The 26517-nt window shown below is 33.2% G+C and overlaps 1 protein-coding gene across 2 annotated transcripts; it reads right to left on the bottom strand.

Annotated features, from left to right (window-relative positions):
- Window positions 3968–9649, bottom strand: LOC109822964. 2 transcript variants are annotated; one of them, XM_020389249.1, is made up of 3 exons: window positions 9358–9649; window positions 8157–8826; window positions 3968–4421 (listed from the first exon to the last, which is right to left on the bottom strand). In XM_020389249.1, the coding sequence occupies exons 1-3, from the start codon at window positions 9592–9594 to the stop codon at window positions 4345–4347; spliced, it is 984 nt and encodes a 327-aa protein (XP_020244838.1). In that variant the 5' UTR covers window positions 9595–9649; the 3' UTR covers window positions 3968–4344. The 2 variants fall into 2 exon arrangements, with proteins under 2 accessions (XP_020244838.1, XP_020244837.1); XM_020389248.1 differs by having other exon boundaries at window positions 8157–9649.

Below are 26517 nucleotides of genomic sequence, written 5' to 3'. Positions count from 1 at the left end.
ATAGCAGTCAAAAGGGTTATGAGGTATCTTCAGAAAACAAAAGATTACATGCTCACATACAGAAAATCAGAGAAATTAGAGGTCATTGGGTATTCGGACTCTGATTTTGCTGGATGCCAAGATAGCAGGAAGTCTACATCAGGCTACATTTATATGTTAGCAGGAGGAGCTATATCATGGAAAAGTGTCAAACAAACACTAGTAGCTTCCTCCACTATGGCAGCAGAATTTGTAGCTTGCTATGAGGCATCCAATCAGGGAATATGGCTGCGAAATTTTGTCACGGGACTGCGCATTTTGGAAAATGTTGAAAGACCACTAAGGTTATATTGTGACAATAAATCTGCAGTAATGTATTCCAATAACAACAGGAGCTCAACTAAGTCAAAACATATTGACATTAAGTTCCTGGTTGTGAAAGAAAGGGTACAGAGTGGACAAATATCTATAGAGCACATTGGGACAAACTCCATGATAGCTGATCCTCTTACTAAGGGATTGCCACTCAAGGTCTTTCATGAGCATACTGCTCATATGGGTGTGGTATTATTTGAGGATATTATGTTTTAGTGGGAGTTTGTATTTGTGGTGCTTTATGTTTGGTTGTATTGTCTGATCAGAATAAAGTATTCAGTTAAGACACTCTGTTACATTATGTTTGGTTTTGACCTCACTAAGGAGGACCAGTTGAAAATAGACATGTACTGATCACATTGCATGTAATTTTCATGCTGCACATCCATGATTGATCTATGTCGTTTGATTGTATTGGTATATGTGACCATTGATGGGTCGAGTCACGATAAATATGACGAAGGCCGCTTTAATCCTATATTGATATAGTCAATGGACGAGATTGTTCGGAAATACCTTTTCAGTGATAGCAATTTTTGAGCTCATAAGGTTATACACAATTTAAGGAATCATATGGTGCCCAAGTGGGAGATTGTTGGATTTAATCTAATAAATCTATTTGTGGGCACATATGATTAATCAATGTGTATTGCTATCTTTCAGGATAACCCACTAAAGTGATCAATTAAGTTGGGTTAATGGGTATTTAAATATAATCATGGGGTTATATGTGCAGATACCAGGTTGTAATTGTGATTTATTGAGGGGCTAAATTATAAATGTATAACATCTATAAATAATGGGTCATGGTCCCTAACCTAGGGTTACACTCTCTAATTCTCTTCACCCCCATCTAGAGAGAGAAATTCGGATTTAGAGAAACCCTAAGGTTAGAAGATCATTGAAACCCAAATCAAGATTTCTTCTATGTATTCAGGTATAAGCTTCCGCTCTTTTAATTCTTGTTAATCTCTTTGAATTAATCATGACTATATGGTTTTAGATCTCAAGTTTCGGTTTAGATCTAACATGAATCTCTCTCTCTCTCTCTCTCTTTCTCTCTCTCTCTCTGAGGTGAGTTCATGTACATTCAAAATAGAGGCACACATACATTTTTTTTTTTGATTGATCCAAGCAAATTTTAGGCTTCAAACATTAGTAATACACGATGAAAAGAATGAACTTTGACGTTCTTTACTTGAGGTGAGCTCCTACAGATTCAATGTAAGTAATAAATTGTTTGCATCTGAGCATTGGTCAGTACGAGTATACTTTGTACGAGGGCAATGCTTCTATAGGTAGCATGATGATTTCTAATTTGAAACTTCTATATGTAAGATTATAAATCAAAATTTAATGATAAGGATTAGGGGTGCTAAACCGTATCTATATTCGAGGAAATATATGTAACCGTATCCGTTAGGATACGGATATGGTTACTCAAATCTATAACCGATAGGATATGGTTATAGATAAGGTTTTGTAGTGAAATATCTGTATCCGTATTCAAAATATCTGAATACATATTAGTCATGCTCTTACAATAGTTTTGATTCTTAAATTATGGATTTATGATTAATTTAATTTGATGATCAAGATGTCTAATCTTAGCTTTTTTATTATAATGAACATATTAACGATCTTTTTTTATCACATGAACTATGTTTTTCTTAATACTGTGTAGTTTTCTCATATTCGTTTGGTATCCACATGCATATTCGCTTATATAACTGCATCTATATCTGTAACCGTATCCGATTTTAGTGGATATGGATATGAATTTTTCTTACTGTGGTATATACGTATCCATATCCGTATCCGAGATGGGTACGCAGATATGAATATAGTAAGCATCATATCCGAACCGTATCCAAACTAAATGCACCCCTAGTAAGGATGGTACATGGTCCTCTAGATATAGTGTTGCCGTGTGCTATTTGTACTATTGTTTGCAGAGTCATTACTTTTTCACTTTCTTTTATTATCCGCGTCCCTTTGAATGTAAGCTCTCTTTTGCTCAGCACTCAACTACTATATATCTGGTTTTTCTACTACTGGGGATGGGAACCTGCTCTTCTGCTTTAAAAGTATTAACATGATTTTGTTTTTATATATATAGCAACAATCATTGATATTGACTTTATAATTTGTCTAAAAAATTATGTACACAAATTAATAAAACACATCTTCCTTAATACAAAAATCTTCAAGCAAGAGTATTTGCTAGATAACGGAGAAAATCACATTGAACTCAATAGTAACATATGGTTTAGTCATTATCATTATAGTTATCATGATTTGAGGCTTCAAGTCAAGGAATGATTTAATAAATTGCAATTATTTTCTCAAAATCAAAGTTTAACATGCTTAGCATGTGAACAAGATCTATCTCGTATTCAATTGTGCTTCAAAACTAGAGGCCGTAAATCACTTGGTTAAAAAATTAAAATGTGTGAATCTACCTTTGATTCTTAGAGCTTCCGCTTTCTAGATCAATTTGCTTATGCAATAAAATCCAGAGACACCAAGGAGCAAACTAAAAAAAATGAGATTTTACACCGATCAGTTTTACAGTAATTATGAGATCACTTATATGTTTGAAAAAAGAATGAAGCCACAAAGATTTTTTTTTCCCGCAGAAACTAATTAAGTTAAAAATTAGATGGTAAAAGTAGATACTACACATGTGAATTTAGTTGAGGATATTCAATCCAATCATAAACGCACCATAAACACACTATTGCATACAGGATATCTATTTCTCAATTTTTAAATATAATTCTTTTCTTAATATATATAAAAAGAATTCTTTTTTAATATTATTCTCGATGTTCTCCTTGATATCATGATTACAAATGGAAGGACTTAATTTAAGCTAATACTAAAAAAGATAGATATGGAGGTGACCAAAGAAAAAAGAAAATAGAAAAATAACCTTATATGCTCCATGTACATGAAAACAAAATACTATAAACATCAGATTAGGGGTGAGCATAGTTCGGTTTAAACCGAACAAACCGACTGAACTAGCCGAAATTTGACAGTTCGGTTTGTTTTTACTATGCCTCGATTCAGATCAGGTTGAAGTTTTTTCAACCCAAATCGCCCAAACCAACCAAATTGTATTACCCATTCTAAGTACTATCTGCATCCGTTTAAACCCAATCAATTATAGTTCATATAGAGTTGCTTCGCTACAGCTTGATATCTTTTTCTCTCACGCAACCTAATATCGATAAAATACCCCAACAATTGTGTCCTCTCCAATTCTAAGGCTTTTCATAATCTCTAGCTCTCTACCTCCCTCTATTATCTATTCACTTCTTCTACTTTGGACCAACCCACTTGGGAGGTAAGAAACTTAAATCATAATGTTGATTCTAACATTTTCTTGATTTTTCTCCTTGATTGATACATGTAATGTAAGAGAATCTTTGGATCAAACTTCTCTTTGGACCAGACTTATAATTTTTTAGAAAATATATCCAACATCCAAATTATTATATTTTTTATTTATTTTGTCTATCAGATTGAGAGCACTTTAATTCTTTATGTAAGCTTTCTATAAAAAAAATTATGTAAGCTTTGGCAGGAATAAGATTTTTTTTTTTTTTTGACAGAAAAACAAGGGATGCTCCCCGTTCATTAAAATTAAAAAAAAAAGATGTTATAGTTACAAAAGTAGGATACGAAATGTATCCAAATGTTGGTAGATAGAAAATAGAATTCAACTAAATAGGGACGTATAACTTTCTTCTTTCAGAGATCTATGAAGATGAGGAGTGGGCCTTGCCGTCACTCATCGTTGACACAGATATAAGAAAGAACCAAAGCCAGCCATACGTATATTTACTTGAATTAGATTTTCTATAAACTAACAAATCAAAACACTAAGAAAATATAACTGTTCCAAAACAAAAATACAAGAAGACTTCAAAAATACTTCAAAAGATCTCCAAAATCAACTTCCTGCAAATTCTCCAAGCTTTCTTAAACATTCTCCCTGCTGATTGGATGATGTTCTAGTCTCTTAGATAAACGTTGAGCCACAGAACCTTTTCTTGCTCCTGTCCATTCATAAATTCCAGAAATAATTTGATTAATAATGGATTTGTATGAGAAAGGTGTATGATCAAAAATAAGCTTATTCCTTGCAAGCCATATGTTCCAGCATGTGGCAGAAAAAATGAGTCGCCAAAGATGCCCATGTATGCCTTTTAAAAGTTCTACAGATTGTAGAAGCTCCATGAAAGTATGTGGCCATTGAAAATTTAGCTCATACTTTTGAAAATGTCTCCATATTTGTAAAGATAAAGGGCATGAAAAGAAAAGATGTTCACGACATTCGTCTTCCAAACCACAAAAATTGCATAATGTATCACCTTGCCAGCCTTTTAAAGATAGAACATCCTTAGTGTGCAATTTGTTATTGAACAATAACCAAGTAAAAAACTGAACCTTGCTTGGTAGGAGAGGATTCCATATGCCTTTGTAAATAGGAGATTGAATTCCTCTAGAATTGAGAAAAATGTATAAGGACTTTACCGTGAAAGCTCCTGTAGAAGTGAGAGACCACCTAGCCTGATCATGTTGATTGTTGACAGAAAAAGCTCCAATGATATTCATAAGCTGCACTCTGTCCAAATGTGATGCTTGATTTAAGCTTCTCTTAAGCAAAAGATGCCAGTGCCATTCATTAGATTGGAAACTTCCTTGGCTACTTATGGGAGCATTTATAGAAAATGCCATGTTATATAGAGATGGATATAAACTGGCTAATGAGTTAGCTCCAAGCCATTTATCTTCCCAAAATCTGATTATGTTGCCAGAGCCTAGTTTCCATATAATATTTTGGAAAAAAACATCATTATGAGATATGATTGCATTCCAAAAAGATGAATGTGAAGTATTTGACCTCAAAGTCTGAATGTTCAGGTTCCTTTTACAATAAATTTGTCTAAGGAAAAAGCCAGTAGTAGAATTGATGTCCAAACAATGCCAAAGCCATTTGGCTAGAAGAGAAGAATTAAAGATATTCAAATCTTTAACTCCTAAGCCACCCTCATATTTACTCATACAAACTTTTTTCCAGTTTACTTTACATTTGAAGGCATTGGAATCTGCAGTTCCATTCCAGAGAAAGTTCTTTCTAATCTTATCTATCTCTTTGATCAACCAAATAGGCAATTTGTAGAAAGACATGAAGTATAATGGGATTGAAGAGAGAACTGAGTTTAGGAGTACCAGTCTTCCGCCAAAAGATAAATAATTTTTCTTCCATGTGGAAAGTTTCTTGTGCATGGTGTCTAGTAGAGGTTGCCAATCAGTCTTTGATAATTTGCCATATTTCATAGGGAGACCCAGGTATTTAATAGGAAGTTTTTCCACTTTACAGTTAAGCTTGGCAGCTAGTGAGATGTCTCTGTTTTGGATATTGCCGAAATAAATCAAAGAAGATTTTGAGTAATTGATACCAAGGCCAGATATCTCCTCAAAAATAAACAAGATTGTTTTGAGAATAGATACGTTGTATGAGTTGCTTTTGACAAAAAGCAAAGTGTCATCAGCATATTGAATTGACCTCTATTGATTTAGGGGTGCTTTGATTCCAAGATTAGAGAGGAGACCTTCCTCAACATTGTTTTTGATCATTTTAGCAAGAACATCCACTACAATGTTTAAAAGCAAAGGTGATAAAGGATCACCTTGTTTTAATCCTTTTTGACAAGAAAAAAAATTTGTTGGATGACCATTAACTAATATAGCACAACTAGAGGATGAGATAATATCTTGTATCCACATGCACCATCTTCTACCAAAACCCCTTGCCTTTAATAAGGAAATAAGAAAATTCCAATTAATTGAATCAAAAGCTTTGGCAAAGTCTATCTTAAACATAGCCACCTCTTTTTTTCTCTTAGAACAGAAGTGTATCATCTCATTTGCATAAAGTATGGAATCCATTGTTGATTTGCCCTTCAGAAAAGCAGATTGAGTAGATTCAACTAATTTTGGCATAAAAGGAATTAATCTTGTTGCCAAAATTTTAGTAAAAATCTTTAAGAGGCAATTTATTAAACTGATAGGCCTGAAGTCCTTCACCAAGGAGCTATCTTTAGTCTTTGGGATTAGAGTTATGAAAACTTTATTTATTCTGTGAATACTAGATGAGTCTTGATAAAAGAAATTCATAAGACTGACAATATCTGTGTTGATTAAATCCCAAAATTTTTGGTAGAAGACCATAGAAAAACCATCTGGACCAGGTGCTTTATTAGGCTTCATATCAAAAACAGCCTTTTTAATTTCTTCCTCAGAAAAAGGATTATCTAGAGAAGAAAGATTCAAATCACAATCAGGGTATAAAGTGGACCAATCAATAGGAAAAGTGTTTCTATTGGATTGTCCAAAAAGGCTAGAATAGTAATCCAAAAAGGCTGTGGATATATCATGATCTTCAGTTAACTCTCTGCCCTGATGTATAATATGAGAGATGTAATTTGATTTTTTGTGAAAAGAAGCGGTCTTGTGGAAAAAAGATGTATTGGAATCACCTTCTTGAAGCCATTGGACTCTAGATCTTTGATGCCAATAAGTCTCCTCTTCCTTAATAATTGATGAGAAATTAGAAAGGAGGATTTTTCCTTTCTTCAAATTCTGTATAAGAAAGATTTCTTTGCTCTTCTATCAAATCAAACTGATGTATTCTGGATAACAAGACTGGTTTTCTAGAGGATATGGATCCCAAGATATATTTTCTCCACCACTTAATTCTTTTCTTAAGAAGTTTTAGCTTCAAAATAAAAACATCTACAGGATTACCTTGACATTTAAAATTCTTCCAGCAACTATAGATGTAAGGAATAAAAACAGGACTATGAAACCAACTTCTTTCAAATCTGAATAATTGAGGACTTGGCTTGATACCTCCAGTGTCAAGAAGAATTGGACAATGGTCTGAACCCACAGATGGAGGAGAAAATTGCAAACATGAGGGAAAATGTTTTTCCCATTCTGGACATACAAGGAATCTATCTAACCTGGCCATAGAAGGATTCAGTCTCTTATTGGACCAAGTGAAAGTTCTTCCAGAAAGAGGAATATCAATAAGAGATGCAGATGACACAAAATTTCTGAAAGAGTTCATATCCAAAGGTGAACTATTCCTACCACTACGTTCATCTGATGTTAAAGTGGCATTGAAATCCCCACAAAGAATCCAAGGTCCTGGTAAGATAGTACGAATTCTTTGAAGCTCCCACCACCTTATCAATAGGGGCATAAACAGAAGAAAAAACAAATTTCCAATTTGATGGTTTGTGGAGAAGAATAACTGAGACTGAGAAAATTCCAATGTATGTTTGGATAGAAGAAAATGCATCAGACCAACCAACAACAACTCCTCCTCTAGTGTCTGTTGATTCCAAAGAACACCAATGAACTAGCTTCTTACCACCTATAGATTTAAGAATCCTTTCTGTAGGTTTAGACAATTTGCTTTCCTGAATACCAACAACGTCAATAGATGATCGAGAGAGGAAATCCTTAACCAAATGCCTTTTAATTGGGTCATTAAGACCCCTAACATTCCATGTAGCAAAACTCATTAAAAGAAAATATCATCAACCCCATAGAGACTTAATCAACAGATTATAAATTCTGTTGGTTACTCTCTACCTCTTTGGCTTTCAAAACTTCCACAGATTGAGCAGATAAATTAACACCGCAATTAGCAGCAACATCATCAATGATATCATTTGATAAAGAATTAATGGCCAAGTTAGTAGGTTTTTTCTTCATACCTTTTTTGACCGATCGAACAACTGTTTTTGAAGATGAAGCCAGCTTCAGAAAACTCCTGTGTTTCTGGCTGAGAGCTATCTTTCGAGATGAACGAGATGTTGATGAAGAAGCAGCTTTCTGAGAGAACCCCGGAGGAATAGAAAGTGAAGGTTGTAATGCTGGAGTTTGGTTAGATTTTTGTGGGAAAGAGACGGTGGCTGAAATTGAATTTGAGGAATCTCCCTTCCCGCCAATAAAAGCCTCCCATGTTGACCGTTCAATAAAGAAAGAACGACCCTTCCAAGTTTGTTTCACTAAATCCAAGGGGAAATCTCTAAAAGAATCTGGAATTGATTCTGAGCTGTCACTGATTTTTTCTTCCTGATTTTTAGCTTTTGTAAAAACGTCCATATCCGTGAAATTTGGAGTCTTGTTATTGTTTTCAAAATTTTGAAAACTTTCCTTGCAAGGAGAATCTTTATGAAATCCCTTTGATTCTGCTGAATTCAAAAAATTTTGCTTTTCCATAATGCACTTGCCTTTTTCTGCCAACAATTTGCTTGGATGAATTTGATCGATGATCGGGGTAGACTTAACCGGAGCACTAACTTGATCAATCCATTGTGACTCCAACACAATATCACCTTGTGCCTCCATAGATGATAGATGTTTCCCGATGACATCCGATCCCTGTTGGCCAACTCCAATAGGATTAATTTCTAATTTGACCTCTCTAGTGAAAGAATCTACTTGAGACATGTAAGAGCATAAGATCGTTTGAGGAATACAATCAGCAGATTTAATTTTAACCAAAATGCGAACATCTTGGCCATTTAATTTCTCTGAAATATTTTTACAACATTTAATCATTTCACCAAATGTCCCAACGATCTTTGCAATAATATCTGTAGACCAAAACTGTAGAGGTAAATTTTTGAATTTAATCCACTGGTAGAAGGATGAATCTATAGTTTTCATACCAAAGTTTTCATTCCAAGGTGCAATACATCCTTTAAAAATCTCAAAATTAATAGTTTTTATATCCACTGCTTCAGATAATTGGAAGACCGAAGGAAACTCGATCAAAAAACTGTTAGCTTGAAGAGGAAAAACTTTGCCTGACCATCGTTGCCAATTAAAAAACCAACCCAACCTGAGTTTGATTAATTCTAGGGATGGAGAACCTTCTGTAATAGTGAGAATTCCAAAAGACGCCAATACCTTAGAATTAGAGAAGATAGTTTCCGAATCTGATAGATCGATTTTTTTCTCTACAGGACGAAGATGTGATCTACACTGCTTGGCAACATGTCCTTCTTCGTGACACTTGAAACAAATGAACGCCCCTTTAGGACAGAACTTGATTGAGTGCCTCTCATCACCACAATTAAAACATCTGCGATGTTGTTTGGGGTCCATATAGTCGGCAGGAAAAGGATGACGGAGAAGCTTATCCATGGGTCTCCTTTTCTTCTTATGAGAAACAAGAGTCCAGCCTTGATCAGAATTTGTAGCTGAGAACCCTTGCTTCTGCTGAGCAGAAAAGATAAGATTTTGATTTTTACATCTAATATTAAGTAGTGTTTGATAGTTTATGAATTTTAATAAATTAAAGTGTAAGAGTTTTTTTTCTACATCAACAAATTAGAGGTGAAATAGAATTTGGATATAACAGTTACACCCAAGTGAAAACCGAACAAACCAACTTGAACTGAACCAAACCAACTTGAATCGGATCGGTTCGGTTTTCAATGATAGGCAGTTCGGTTGGGTTTGGTCAAATTTGACCAAAAACCTAACCGGCCGACCCATTGCACAACCCTACATCAAATAGAAAAAAAATAAACACATAAAAAAGAAGAAAATGTTCATAAGATTTCTCATTTTTTATTTTCATAAGATTTTTCTTGAGATAAATAAATTCATAACATGAAAACAAATTACTATTATATGATATTAAAATAATAAAACATGTTGAGAAATGTTTATTAATCATTACGAATTGGATGGCTGTAGCCATTAGATCCTTTCATATTCATTGCTTCAAATATCTTTTGTTCCTATCCATTCTCCTTGATTCATTGATTGCTTCAAAAAAATTCTATAGTATTAACTTTCCTTGAATAGTAATTTCTTTGCTCTAATTTAAGAAAGCTAAAAAAGAGATTTTATACGATTATAGTATTCAACACCATCCATTTGACATCTAAAACTATTTATAATTTCTTCTCAAGTTATACAAAATTACTAAAATTTCAAAATCACCTCTTATAATTATCAAGCCACACAACTGTCACACATGAAATCACGATATTACCATCAGCCCCTCTGAAAATCTAAAATTTACAGAAAGCACCCTAAAGTACCAAATTTTGATAAAAACACACTGAAAAGTTAAAATTACTTTCAGGGGGGCTGATGATATTCTCCAGATTTCATGTGTGCCGATTATAAGTTTTGAAATTTCAAGATATTTTTACAATTTGGAAATGTTGAGGGTGTTTTTCCAAATTTAAAAAGTTGAGGGTGTTTTGTGTAATTTTAAAGTTTTAGGGGGTTGCTATTAATTTTTACGTTTAATGTGTGTTTGTTGCAAGTTTGAATTTTTAGGGTGTTTTTTGCAATTATAAAGTTTTAGGATATTTTTTGAAATTTCAAAATTTTAAGGGTGTCTTTTGCAACCTATAATTTCTCAAGGGTTATTGGTAATTTTTTAAATTTCCTTGGGGTGTAAGTTTTTTAATTTCAGGTTTTTTTGTAATTTTGAACTTTAGGGTGTCTTTGCAAATTTTAAACCTTTTGGGTGTTCTTATAAATTTTTATGTTTCAGGGGCTGTTGGTAATTTCTAAATCTCATGGTTTGTTACTTGTAAATTTTAAAATTTTAGATTTAGATTACTTTTTTGTAATTCAAAATTTTAATGGTTGATATTCACATAATAAACATGCAAAAGTTGTAAGAGAAACTATAACGTTATAGTATAGAAAGATGTCAAACCCAAGAGGAGGGTGTATGTTTGAAAAATCCTAAAACTGGTCGTGGAAATGTGCGGACAAAAAGGGGTGAAAGTAAAAGTATGTAGAGAAGTAGAGAGAATTATTTGTGACAAAAATGAAAATAAAATAAAAATAATAGTGAAGAAGAGGAAAAGAACGAGACAAATAAAATAACAATAAAAAGAAAACCAGACGAAAATAAAAAGAGAAATATAAATAAGAAAAAGGAGAAAAGGGAAAATCCATAAAAGAAAATCAAGAGAAGGGATAATCAAATAAAAGAAAAGTCAAGAGGTGGAGTAAAATCAAAATAATGAAAGACTTGAGGAAAAAATAAGTAGAACAGCTTAGGTATCTAGATTAATCCACTAACTAATTTCAAGTAGGATTTTATGAACTACTCGTTTTTTATCACATTTTAATTTAAATTTACTAAGCATAGACTATCATAATGCTGTCAAAATAGGAATATAATAATATAAAACAAATTAAAGAGTTAGAAAATTCAGGCCTGATCGGGAGCAGTCGTGATATCACTGCAAAGGACCCGCCTATCGCCCTGGCGCAATTTGTCCCCTCTCCCCTAGCGGTAAAAACCCCCGGAATCGGCCGGCCTCTACACTCGGGCGTGAGTCACAGAGCTTATGCTCAGACGAAAACGGTTGCCCAAAAAATTAATACAAATATGTAGCCGAAATTTCTTTGAGGAATAAGAGTAGAGAAAGAAGAGAGCTTAGAAGATGTTTTTCTCTTCGTTGGTGTACTTCTGAATGAGCTCCAAGCCTGCTTATATAGGTGAGGAGAGGTGTAACCCCCGCTGAATCCAAGGGACCGTTACGCACGAATCTTGCTTCCGTTACGCGGATGCAGTCGTTACAGAACGTGTAAAACGTGCAAAAATAAAAGCTTGGGAAGCAAAATTTATCTCATTTTCTAATGTGAGACTATTCACAAAGGCAAAATTGCCTTTTCATGAACAAAGCTTCCAACAGCTTCTACAATGATCGAACTTGTTGTTCGGGATCACCTTTGTGAGTATATCTCCCTTTAATCAGGTATTGATGAAAACACACACAATACGCTTCATCTATTGAGCAAAGCGGGTTGAGCGTTAAAGGCCATGCTCACAAAAAACCGACTCATGAGAGTTTCTAGGGGTCAGCCCTGTCCCCCCCAACCGCGGCCATCACGGTTCCTCTCACGTAGGTAAGTCCTCAAAGGGTACTACAGCTGTTTATTTAATACCCCCCACAATACACGCGTTGGACTTATTAAGAGTAAAACTCAGCCTAGCCAGCTGTATCATAAGAGCATCGTCACCATAGAGAAGGGGTAGTAGCAAATGCTACATAATGATATATAAATATATCTAGGTCGATGCTCCACACGAGAGTCACTTGTCCAGCTTGTTTCTACCACATTGAACCGACATTGGGACTACGTCTCCAAATAAGGGTTGGGTTGCCGCTGTCAGTGACCTCATTTATGGGCTTAACCCCATCTCCCTCGATGAATCCAGAACCACACTCCTGGATAATCCCTTAGTCAAAGGGTCAGCAAGATTTTTCTCAGACTTTACAAAGTCCAAGATCACAACTTTGCCTAATAGGCGTTGTACAGACTTATATCTTATTTGAATATGTCTGTTATGTTTTTTATTTACATGTACTTGCTTTAGAAGCTCTATGGTAGATCTAGAATCAGAGTGAATGGAAATAGGAGGAGAGGGTTTAGGGACCAAAGGAAGTTCAGATAGAAGATCTTTTAACCATTCGGCTTCTGTGCAAGTAGTATCAAGAGCAATTAGCTCAGATTCCATGGTGCTCCTGGCAATTATTGTTTGCTTACATGATTTCCAGGATACAGCAGCACCACCAAAAAGAAATACATATCCAGATGTAGACTTTACACTGTTGGAATCCGTGACCCAATTGGCGTCACTATACCCTTCTATAGCATCAGGGTAACCAGTGTAAGTCAAGCAATAGTCAATTGTGCCTTTTAGATATTTGAATACTCTTTCTAAGGCAGACCAATGATCTTTGCTAGGGTTGCTAGTATACCGACTCAGTCTCCCTACAGCATAAGCTATATCAGGTCTGGTTCGGTTGGATATGTAAAGAAGAGATCCAATCATCTGAGAATATTTTAGTTGGGAGACAGGTTCACCTTCATTCTTCTTCAAAGGTATAGAAGAATCATAAGGTGTGGAAACAGGTTTAGAGTTATGAAAGTTGAATTTGATTAGCATTTTATCAATGCTATGGGAAAGACTCAAAGATATTCCTCTAGTGTCTCTAGAGATTTTCATTCCAAGTATCATGTCTGCAAGACCTAAGTCTTTCATATCAAAATTTTTTGGAAAGATAATCCTTTACCTTTGAAATTAATTCAAGTGTTGTTCCAAAGATAAGGATATCATCAACATAGAGACAGAGAATGACATAGTCATTGTTTATCACTTTAGAATAGACACATTTATCGTATTCATTCACAGTGAAGCCATATTGTGCAATGACGTTGTCAAATTTCTGGTGCCATTGTTTAGGAGCTTGTTTAAGACCATACAAAGATTTAACAAGCTTACAGACTTTGTTTTCCTGACCCTTGGCAATGAGGCCTTCAGGTTGGTGCATATAGATTTCTTCATCTAAATCACCATTCAGGAAAGCAGTCTTGACATCCATCTGATGTATGATAAGCTTATGGATAGCAGCAAAGGCTAGTAATACTCGGATAGTTGATATTCGGGCTACAGGAGAATATGTATCAAAATAATCAATGCCCTTTTGTTGAGTAAAGCCTTTAGCTACTAATCTAGCTTTAAATTTATCTATGGAACCATCAGCTCTGAGTTTCTTCTTGAATATCCACTTACAACCAATAGGTTTACAACCTGGAGGTAAGTCGGTGAGTATCCAAGTATGGTTTTCCATGATAGATTTAATTTCATTATCAATGGCTTCTTTCCAGAAAGGAGATTCAGGTGAATCCATTGCTTCTTGGAATGAGCTTGGATCACCTTCAACAAGAAAGGTAAGGAAGTCTTCTCCAAAATTCTTTTCGATTCTACCTCTTTTGCTTCTTCGAGGTTCAATATCAAGAGGTTGAAAAGAACTGGAAGATGGAAGATCAGAAGGAATGGATGATCTGGGATTTTCTGAGATTTTAGATTTGAAAGGAAAGATGTTTTCAAAGTAGACTGCATCTCTTGCTTCAATGATGGTATTGTTGGATATGTCACTGATTTCAGATTTGATGACTAAAAATCTGTTAACATTGCTATCAAGTGCATATCCAATAAAAGCAGCATCTACAGTCTTAGAACCAATTTTTCTCTTCTTAGGTTCGGGAATAGCTACTTTAGCCAAGCAACCCCAAACCCGGAAGAAATTTAGATTAGGAGATCTCCCCTTCCAATATTCATAAGGAGTTGTATCGGAATATTTCTGGGGAATCCTATTGAGAATGAAGCAAGCAGAAAGAAGAGCTTCACCCCAGAGATTTTCAGGTGCTCCTGAACTGAGTAACATACAGTTCACCATGTCCATTAGGGTTCTATTCTTTCGTTCAGCTACCCCGTTAGACTGTGGTGTATAGGGAGCAGTAACCTCATGAATAATACCGTGTTCTTGGCAATATTCAGTCATATGATTTGAGGTATACTCCCCCCCACGATCAGATCTTAGAATCTTGATCTTCCTGTCAAGTTGGTTCTCAGATTCAGCTTTGAACACCTTAAACCTATCTAAGACTTCATCTTTAGTTTTGAGAAGATAGGTGTAACAATATCTGGAGTGATCGTCTATAAAAGTCACAAAATATCTCCTACCCCCTCGGGTGAGAACTCGGTTAGAGTCACACACATCACTATGAATTAATTCGAGGGGTTCAGAGTTTCTAGTTATAGACTTGAAGGGTTTTTTAGTGTGTTTCCCTTGAACACAGATTTCACATTTAGATGAGGGATCATGAGAAGATTTAGGAATGAGGTTTAATTTACTCATTCTCTGCAAGGTTTGGAAATTAACATGTCCAAGTCGTCCATGCCAAACATCACAAGACTCAACAATTTGAATAACAGAAGACTCAGAAATTTCATTAGAACTGGAATTGATTACATTGAGTTTGAAAAGGCCATTACAGATAAAACCTTTTCCTATGAAAACATTACTCTTTGTAATCACAAATTTATTGGATTCTTTTACAATCCTATAACCAGCTCTAAGAAGAAGAGATTCACTAATCAGATTGCGACGGAGAGAAGGAACATGATAAACACCTTGCAGATGAAGAGATTTTCCAGAAGTCATGGAAAGCTCTATACTTTCACTTCCTATTATTGATTTAGTGGAGTCATCTGCTAAGCTTATGCTTCCTCCACGTGATTCCTGATAATTTGAAAACCAAGAGCGGTCATTACAGACGTGGATATTTGCTCCGGAATCCAAATACCAATCAGTGGAAGAAGTTAGAGAATTTACAAGATGAGATGAAGAGGCTAACCTGAAGGAGGTTGGATTCATTTCAATCATATTAACTTTGTTGGATCCATTTCCTTTAGGGGCAGGTTTGGCCGGTTCCTTCTTCCGAAAGAAACAGTTGTGAGCCATGTGGTTGGTTCTACCACAGACAAAGCAGAACTTCTCATCAGACTTATGGCTGGAAGAATTGGGATTTGGTTTGAAGGAGGATTTGTTGAAAGATTTGTTGAAAGATTGTTGATTTTTCTTGAATTTCTTCCCTTTGGGTTTGAAATTCTTAGATTTAGGCTTATCCTCTACCAAGTTTACTTTAGCTTTTGTTTCATTCTTGGTATTGGAATTTTGCCTATGCTGGTCTTCAATACGAATAGCCTTGAGGGCTTCAGTTAAGGTTAGATCTCCTTGCTTGTGTCGGAGATCTCCAGCAAATCTAGACCAGGAGGGAGGAAGTTTATCAATCAAACAGGAAACTTTATAATCGTCAGTAAAAGTGTTTCCTTTTGATTGGAGATGACGGAGGAAATCTAGGAATTCATGAATTTGTTCATTAATGGGCTTGTCATCAACCATCATGAACTTATTGAAGGAGGAGGAGGTGAAACGTAGAATTCCGGCATCATCATAGCCATATTCTGCTTCAAGAGCATTCCATAGTTCTTTTGCACTTTTGAACTCATAATATATGTCATAAAGGTTGTCCGCAAGTGCACTAAGGATCCTATGACAACAATGATAGTTGATTTCTTCTGGTTTCATAGAGCTAAAAAGGAGCTAGCACCAGAACCAGAAGTGGAAGGAGCAGGTTGAGCAGGATCAGGAGTCAAATGTTGAGAACCACTAGTAGATGACTCAGAAGTGTCAATAGCAGATAAAAGACCTAAGGTAGTGAGCCAGTATTTCATCTGATTAGCCCACCGTTTATAGTTAACACCGGTGAACTTATCAGGTTTGACACATTTTGAATGATCAGGAATTCCCATAAGTCCAATTCAAGTTTACCAGTCTAGGTAGATGTAATGTTATATAAAAAAGGATTTTGTCAGTATTACTAGACCAGAAACTTAATTAAACCTGCTTTAAATCAAAAACTCTGAAAGTGAAAAGATAAAAGTTTTACTCGGGTAGTTTGGCCAGGTAAGGATAGTACTAGAGGTTGATCAATGATCGATTAAGTACCTCGTTTCTTGCAGAGCGCTTTACGCAACCCTTAAACCTTTCCTTAGACACCAACTAATCCAAGAAAACTTGAACCGGTTCACTTAAAGATTTTTTGTTTCTTTACTATATATATATGAAAAGTGACAGGTGTAGAAATTGAGTACAGAAGCAGCAAAGAAATAAATATAATATCTTTTAAAACTAATTTAGATGCCACAAATTAAAACAATTAACTAATACAACAAGTAATTACAATGAAGATTCGGGTGAACAGTAATCCCGATGAACAGTAATTTTTTTATTTTTTATTTACTAATTAACTTAACAGCAAGAATTTTTAATTAATCTTCTAGATTGCTGTCAAAATAGGAATATAATAATATAAAACAAATTAAAGAGTTAGAAAATTCAGGCCTGATCGGGAGCAGTCGTGATATCACTGCCCTAGAAGATTAAGGACCCGCCTATCGCCCTGGCGCAATTTGTCCCCTCTCCCCTAGCGGTAAAAACCCCCAGAATCAGCCGGCCTCTATACTCGGGCGTGAGTCACAGAGCTTATGCTCAGACGAAAACGGTTGCCCAAAAAATTAATACAAATATGTAGCCGAAATTTCTTTGAGGAATAAGAGTAGAGAAAGAAGAGAGCTTAGAAGATGTTTTTCTCTTCGTTGGTGTACTTCTGAATGCGCTCCAAGCCTGCTTATATAGGTGAGGAGAGGTGTAACCCCCGCTGAATCCAAGGGACCGTTACGCATGAATCTTGCTTCTGTTACCCGCATGCAGCCGTTACAGAACGTGTAAAACGTGCAAAATAAAAGCTTGAGAAACAAAAAGGTGTGTGTGTGCGGTGCGGCGTGGCGCGCTGCGGGGCGGGGCGTGCGCGCGCGCGCGTGTGTGGTAGAAATGCAAAGCCCACAAAACCCAAAATACTATTCAAAGCCCAATAAGGAGAAAACCATTATATACCATTTACTATTCATCTCATTTTCCAATGTGGGACTATTCACAAAGGCAAAATTGCCTTTTCATGAACAAAGCATCCAACACATACCACACTTAAGGAAAGTATAGCCTATTAAATTGTAATCCAAGAAAAATCATCATTCATGAAAAGAACAAGCAACTAGATAGTAATTTTAGATTTCATATGCATAACCTATCAAACCACTAAAGATAAGCAAAGATTATCAAGTTCTTCTTCTACCAATTACTTCTCTAGTTAATTATCCTAGCATAATTATTTTGAGTACAATGTGAGCAATCCACAAATCATAAAAGATATTAAACTAGTTTCATGCGATCCTAAATCTCCTAAAGAATTTAGTTGCACATATTGAGAACAAACAGAAAATAAAGAGCATAAAAGAAGAACAATGAAATGAAAATTACACTACAAGGCAAGAAAAATAACAAAAATATAAAAGTAATAAAAAGGGCAAGAATATAAATCTACTGTACCAAGTATGAAGTAAATCTACACTACAAACATAAAATAAATCTAATCTACCGAAATGCAATAAAAATAAGAAATAAAAATCCTAAAATATGAAATTCTAAAATAAAAATAAAATAGGAAAATAAAAACTCAAATTGCAAGAGGTTTGTCCCCTGAAGGCAAATCTTTATTTTTATCAACAAAGAAGAACAAATAAATTGAAAAGAAGGAAACAAATTTTATTTATTGCAAATAAAAGTTCACAACTTTGGAACATCCTCTCAATTAAGAGTAACCCTCATCTACAAATAGAGCTTTCATAAAAAAATTCACACTCAAACTCTTCACTCTCCACTCCTATTAATAACCTACTGCAATTAATAAGAACCATTGGATTAACATTGGGCTCTAAGAAATAAATCTCAACCATTTACTGTTTCTGTTACGAACCAATCGGTTGGCCAATCAGTTAGCCAATCGGTTGGTTAGTCGATTGGTTCCTAACAGAGTTAATTCTTTTATTGACTTGTTGACTCGATCTTTTCTTGATCTCTTGGATTTTGGGCTTGATCTTTGATCTTCAATATGGGCTTTAATAAAAAGTGCAAAAAATGAGAGAATTTGAGTTTTTTAGCCTATTCATTAGTTCTCCATTAACCTGTAAATTAAGGTAAAAACACTCTATTAAAAGATATTTATTCAAATAATAATGAGAGTATAAAAATATAATAAAATATGATGATCAAGGGTATTTTTGGAATTTTAAAACTTTTGTTGTTTTTTGTAAATTTCAAATTTTTAGGTGTTTATGTAATTTTTTTGGGATTTGAGAGTGTTTTTTTTTTTGTAATTTTCATAGTTTAAGGCTTGAAAAATCAGGATGTAGGTTTAGAAGTATAATTGATTTCATGTATAATTTGGATAGAGATATATAGGATTTCAGATGGTATTAAGATTAAGTTAATTTTTTATTAAATTTTTAGAATAATTAGGATAGTTGAAGTTAAGGATAGATTTGATGTTCATGTGGGATTAGGATTAAGTTAAATATTTAATATATTTTTGGATAATTAGGATATTTATAGTTGATGACAGATTTGAATGGAAATGTAATATTTAAAAGAGTTTAGGGTAATATTGTCAAGTATTTTTTCTAGACTCGCACTTTTATAAAGAGTATATATTCAGATACCATATTTGCATTGCTTGTGGTTAAATATCATTATAGCACTTTTTAGTCTATTTTCTTACTTAACTTGATTGTGAAATATTTTTTTTATTTCCATGTGAAAAAGTGGAATGATTTATTATCTATAACCTATATAGTTAACCAAAAGTATTAAAATTATCATGACCAAAGTAAAAAAAATACATACTCAATTCACACTGAGCATAATTTACGACAAATAGTACATGAAGGTCAAAATCCTTTTATGAAACAATACAATTTTTATACAAATAATTTGATTCTCATTGCAATCCTATTTTCTCATCTTATACTTTGCACAAATTCACATTATAATATCCTAATTGTATAACCTTCACAATTTGATTATCTAATAATTCATCTTCGATGTGATGCCCCATGAGGCTAATATAGTCTAAAGAAAATCACGAAAATCACATACCAATAAGCATGGAATTTAATTATGGGAATTTTTTCAAGATAATATATTTATATTCTATTTGTCTATGTTCTGGATTGTTAAAGTTAGCAAGCTGTTAAATAACAAATTGATATATTTAACGATAGTATGTACATTTTTTTAATAGAGTGGCTTGCTATTTTTTTCAAACATAAAATTGCTGTATAGCTAACTTTGACTATTTCACGTAATTGGAGATATGCTCATATCTTTAAATTTAATTTTTAATAAGTATCATGCTCCCCTTTATTTAAATGACATTCTCCATCTCATTAGATTATTCTTGCAATTTATAACTTTTTTGCTTAACTGCCTTAGCTAAACCTTCTATCAAGACTATCTCCATTTTTTAATACCCAGTGCCTATTCATATTCTGATGTGATGGGGTTATTCTAATTCAAGTCTGTCAAAATAATTACAAGTGATAAAGACCCTAAATCTTTTGAAATGATATATATTGAACATCTCATAAACAAAACATCAGGAAAAAGTAAATGTGTGGCTAAATCTAATTTATACCTCTTTTTGTGCTTGTTTACAAAGTACAATATTGGAAAGATAAAATGTTTAAAACAGAATGCATTAAACTAAAATTTTGTTGCAAATTAAGAGTTTTTTTTTTATTAATTTTACACACATAATTATTTTTAATTAATATATCTATTGAACATTTTAAAAGCCTAAATATCTAAGTTTTTACTTTCCAAACTACTCTTTTCTAGTCATAAAAAAACTTTTTCACGTAAAGGCAATCCATGAAACCATACCAATATTTAAATTTAGGATAAGTTTTGTTAGGGAAAAGAGATATAACTACTTTGAAGAAATTATCAGTTTCTAGCTAAATTATACAAGTTATACCTGTGTCTGCACGGGTAGGTTTTTTTCTTTCACTGGAGTTACAGTAATGAGTAAAGTTGAGGGATTTAGAGGCAAATATACAATTATCATGATTTGGGAGTAAATTTAAAATTTCCTACAATTTCGAGGGTACATATTAAAAATTCAAAGTTAAAATATAGGTAAATTTCATTAAATCTCTAATATGTTTGGTGCTTGAAACTAAATCCCAATAAGTTAAAGAGGGGAATCTGATCATCACTATAATCAAAGGGGTTTTCTGATATTATATCTTAAACACCACATAAAGACAATCCATGGAAGCATATTGATATTCAAACTTAGAACAAGATTGCTTAAGGAAAAGAAAAATATCTTCTTTCAAAGAAGTTATCACTTTCTAGCTAAATTATACAAGCATTATGCTCGTGCCTGCAAAGGTTTTTTTTATTACTAAAGTTATAGTGATGAGTAAAGTTGAGGGAATAAAACAATTTTAAAGGCGAATTTACAATTATCATGGTTTGGGGGAAATTTTAAAAATACCTTCAATTTGTTTTTGTTTTTTTTTTTTTTTGTGGTGGGGGGGGGGGGGGGTCATATTGAAAAAAAACCCAAATCACTAAACTTGCAATAAGTTTGGTGCTTAGAACTAAATCCTCAATATCTTTAAAACTCTCGCTAAATCCCCAAAAAATTTTGACAAATAATCCTCAAAATCAACATCATTAGTTCATATATAGTCAAATTACCAAAATACGCCCCATTAACCTAATAATCTTTACATTTTTTTCATTTATCCCCAATATTTTTTGGTGAAAAACCTAAAATACTAAATGTTTTTAAGTATGAGGAATTTCAAGAGGTTGATTGTAATTTTTCGATTTTAATGGATTTTGTTTCTAAGTTTAGATTTTTTTTTTTTTGTTGGCGGGGGTGGAGGGGGAGGGTCGGTTGTACTTTTTATATTTTTTGGGATTTTTTGTAATTTTCCTGAGATTTCTGTGTAATTTTCTAATTTAAAGGGTATGTTTATGATTTTTCATATTTTTAGGGATTGCGATTTTAAAATTTTTAGGGTGTCATTTGTAAATTTTTACTTTGTGGACTTTTTTGTAATTCTCAATTTTTTAATGTGTTTGTTTGAAATTTTAAATTTTTGGGTGGTTATTTATAATTTTCAAATTTTAAAGGGGGTTGTGTACTTTTTAGATTTTTTTAGGAGTTATTTACAATTCTTTTTGGGGTCATTTATAACTTTAGAATGTTAATAGTCTTTTTTTTCAATGCTTAGATTTTTCAAACTTTTGCAATTTCAGAAAACCTTCGACATTAATATATGGATAAATTGCACTAAATCCTAAATAAGTTTAATGTTTGGAACTAAATCCCTCATATCTAAAAGTATTCAAGGTAATGTTGACTATGAAAAGTTTCTCCCAAACACGCACTTTTATAAGAAGTATAAGTATGATCTGATATAATATATATTCTAAAGCTGAGATAAAAATACATAAATCATTAGTAAATGATATCGAGGTGTAGAAGTTGAATTAGCTGAAGCAATCAGCCTGAGTTTGTGTGATAATTAATTTTTCTCTACATGTTACCCAGATATCATAATAAATAAAGTACCAGATCAAATTAGTCCATTTATCCTAGTTTTCAGTTTTATTTGTCGATGTTATCCTACCAAAAGGCATCAGCCCAAGTTCATCTACTTTTGACCTTATAGGTCAAGAAGCCATATCAAATAGGAGTCATACTCCATCTCAACAGCCAACATCTTGGCGTACTATTACAAAGAAGCATAATTCGTCACATACTAAAGCCTTTTATAAAGGTGTACGAGATATCGTAGACCAGGAAAATACTCCTGAACCTTTTACTAATATAGTAAAAGAGGAAACTCAATGGTTTGACAAATCTCATACCGATATAGTTCTATATTTAGAACCCGAAGATATTGCTTTAATGCAAGAACCAGAAACAATTAGACAGAGATATCTTCACGATACCTACTATCCTACTTTTTCGCTGGAATCAAGAGCATGGATAAGGACTTTATTAAGTCAAAAGGGAATGGAAATAGTTCATTTCTGGAGTACAGATAATCGTTCTGTCCCTCCTGCTTATAGCAAATGTGTTATCAGAGAAGTTATACTTCCTCGCAATTGGGCTATAAACCCCAATGAAGAATTACCGTTGGTAAGAGTTCAAGCTACAAAAGAAGTTTACAAATTCAACTATTGGGACTATAAACAAGCTTTCTTTGATCTGTTCTTATATCAGAACCCAAAACAAAAGCATACATGGCTTATCAAGCTATGTCCTGAAGCCCTTCAAAAGGGAGTTCCTAATTGGTTTTATAAATGGTGGGAAACATATGGAATTGAAATTGCAATTATTCCCGAACCCTTCTGAAGTTATATTCTTCATGGGTCGACAGTCATCCAAAATTATCAAGAATGGATGAAAGCCAGCTCATAGATGGCATGTGCTTCGCACACTTCTTTGCAGAAGTAGAAATTCCTTGGATTTGGAATTGGTCGCTTATATGTGACTGGACCCCATCACATATTCCTATTCTTAAAAGAACATACCAATGCAGATGGTGGAATGGGATCTGTCTCGAGACCAAAGTTAAAGAATTAGAGGAAATTATCCAGAGAAATAAAACTCTGTTAGAGTCAAATATGACTCAAGAAGTTAAAAAAGATAATCCTATGACTAAAATGGCAGCCTTATCTCTTGTAATATATTGTGGATCATAATAAAGATATAATCTTATCTATTGGCGGGCGCATATTGTAAGTTTTTTCTCTTTTTTATTTCCTGCTTAATTTTATTTCCTGCTGCTGCTGCCTCCTCTCCCCCTCCCTGAAAAGGAGGGATTACTCCGTCTCATTTGTACCCTGTAAAAATTCACGAGTTAGAAAATCTGGAAGATGATTAGAGTCACCTTTAATATATTCAATTTTAAATTGATACATTGCTAATTCTGCTTGCCATCTAGCAAATATTTGCTTAGAGACAAGATTTTTAACATCTTTTTCAATAATGCTTTTAGCAGAACTACAATCTATTCGTAGTAAAAATTCTTGATTAAGAATATCGTCTCTAAATTTAGAGAAACATTTTAAGATAGATAACATTTCTTTTTTAATTGTAGAATAGTTAAACTGGGCTTTATCCCATTTACCAGAGGTAAAACGAACTAATTGTTCTTTTTTAGTTTGGGGATCAACTTGTTTTAAGATTCCACCATAACCAATATTAGAAGCATCTGTTTCAACTATTTTGAACCAGTGAATATTTGCAAGATGAATACAAGGTAAATTTTTAACTTTAAGTTTAATTTTTCTTACCGCAGCAGTATGTTGCTGTGTCCATGGCTTAGCATTCTTTTTAAGCCTATCATATAAAAGGACAGTATCTTTTGCTAGATCTTTGTAATAATCAGCTACATAATTTAAAGCTCCCAAAAATCTTTGTAACTGTTTTATATCAGTTATTTCATCTGGGAATTTTGACGCAAACTCAATACTTCTATCAATAGGAATAGTTGTTCCTTTGTTAATATTATGACCCAGAAATCTAATCTGAGTTTGAAATAATTTCATTTTTGGGGCAGATATAGCTAACCCATTTTTTATGGCTAGAGATCTAAAAGTCTCTAAATGTTTAACATGTTGATCAAAATTATTAGAAAAGATCAAAATATCATCTATATAAGATAAAATAAAATCCGTATAAGGAATAAAAATATCATTCATAATATTTTGAAATTCAGAAGGGGCGTTTTTAAGCCCAAATGGCATAACATTCCATTCATAGTGTCCAAATGGGACAACAAAAGCAGTCTTATACTTGTCTTTTTCTTCTATCTGGATTTGCCAGTAGCCTGATTTTAAATCAAACTTAGAAAATATTTTTGCATTAGTAATGCGATTCAATAAATCCCTTTTATTAGGAATTGGATATCTTATCCATTTAAGGACAGAATTTAGAGGTTTGTAATTGATTACTAATCTAGGAACACCTCTTTCTCTTTCAGCAGCATTGTTAACATAGAATGCTGTACAACTCCAAGGAGAGTATGATTTCCTTATTAAATTTTTTTCTATAAGAGTTTGTATTTCTTTTTTACATAAGTCAAGATATTCTTGATTTTCCTTATTAAATTTTTCTCTATAAGAGTTTGTATTTCTTTTTTGCATAAATCAAGATATTCTTGATTCATTTGGCAAGGACGAGATTTTGTTGGAATATTTTTCTCGTTAAATCCCTCTATATAGGGTAAAGAAACAATATGTTGTTTCCTATTCCAAAAAGCATTTGGAACATCACTGCATACAGTGAGTTTGAATTTATTTTCAATTTGACTTATTAAGTCTTTGTGTTTTTTAATTTGTTCTTCAACTTGAAAAATACTAATTCTTCTTTAAGAAAATTTATCTGATTTTCTTTAAGCATAATATTTTTAACCTCATTTAACATTTTAGTTTGAGGTTCTGTAATAAACTCAAGTAAAATTTCTTTTTCTTGAAAAGTAGCACGAATGCCATTTGTATCTATCTTATGGATAGGCATAATAGTATGTAAAAATGGAGTCCCAAGAATTATATGTTGGGATAAATTTTTTACCAATATACAGGGAGTTGGTATACAAGTCCCTTGCACACATATTTGTGCATTAGGTAATTTATATTTTACCTCTAGTTGATTTCCATTTGCACTACTTAGTGTTTGAGTAGTTTTTTCAAAGAACTTGGAAGGAATTATTCCTTCGTTGATGCAATTTAAATCAGCACCACTATCAACCAGAGCTATAAGATCTGGTATGTAAAATTGATCTTCAACTATTAAGTTGATATTTATATACCACTTTTGAGAGGTAACTTGTTGCAATATTTGCAAAGAGCATTGGCTTCATTAGTTTCAATAGGCTCTTGCTCCTCTTGTTCGCTATTTTGAACAAGTTCATGACCTTCATCAAATCTAGCGAGAATATATTTATTTGCTTGTTTTAATTTTTTAACTTCTATCTTTAATTCTTGTATCTCTTTATTAAGAGATGATAAAGATATATCTTTTGAAGTATGAGCAATATTTTGCCTTCTTTTTTGTACTTCTGAAAATTTAAACACATTGTCTATTTGAGGATTTTTGTCTTTATTAGACAAATTTTTTAATAATTCTTCTTTTAAAGTAGAAGAAATATCAGCGGAGAGAACTTGTGATAAAAGTTCTTTATCTTTAGATTTAATCATATTGATTGATAGTCCATTCATTTGGACAATAGATTTCCAATAATTTGTTTCATCGTTGCAATTATTAATTGCACATTTACAGTTTTTATTTTCAGATTCTGAATCTGAAGTGGACGAATATGATTCGTCTTCTGAATCATTATTGATTAAAATATTAGATAAAGTCTTTTTAAGACCTTCATCTTCAATCGCATCTATTTTCTTTTTAATATAACAGCGATTGGCATAATGCCCTATACGGCCACATTTATAACAATGAATTTCTTTTCTTTCTTGTTTAATTTTCTTTTTAGCCTTATGAGGCTTTTCTCGTTCTTTTTCTTTAAAAATTTTCTTTTTTCTTTTAAAGAATTTTTTAGTTTTTCCTTTATTAGGTATAGTCTCTTTTTCAACCTTATAAGGTTGATCATAAGCAAATTGTTCACAGAATTCTCCCAACTCTTTTCTTTTAGTAAGTCTTTGAGACTTTAGTTGATTTTTAAGCTTTAAATCATTGCATAAAGCTAAGCCTTCTTTTATACAGGCGTTTGACAAATACCCATATGAT

This window comes from Asparagus officinalis, chromosome 8 (assembly GCF_001876935.1).
Source record: "Asparagus officinalis chromosome 8, Aspof.V1, whole genome shotgun sequence".
Classification (NCBI taxonomy): domain Eukaryota; kingdom Viridiplantae; phylum Streptophyta; class Magnoliopsida; order Asparagales; family Asparagaceae; genus Asparagus; species Asparagus officinalis.
Note: the sequence above shows the minus strand (reverse complement) of the source record. Positions and strands in the feature narration are given on the sequence as shown.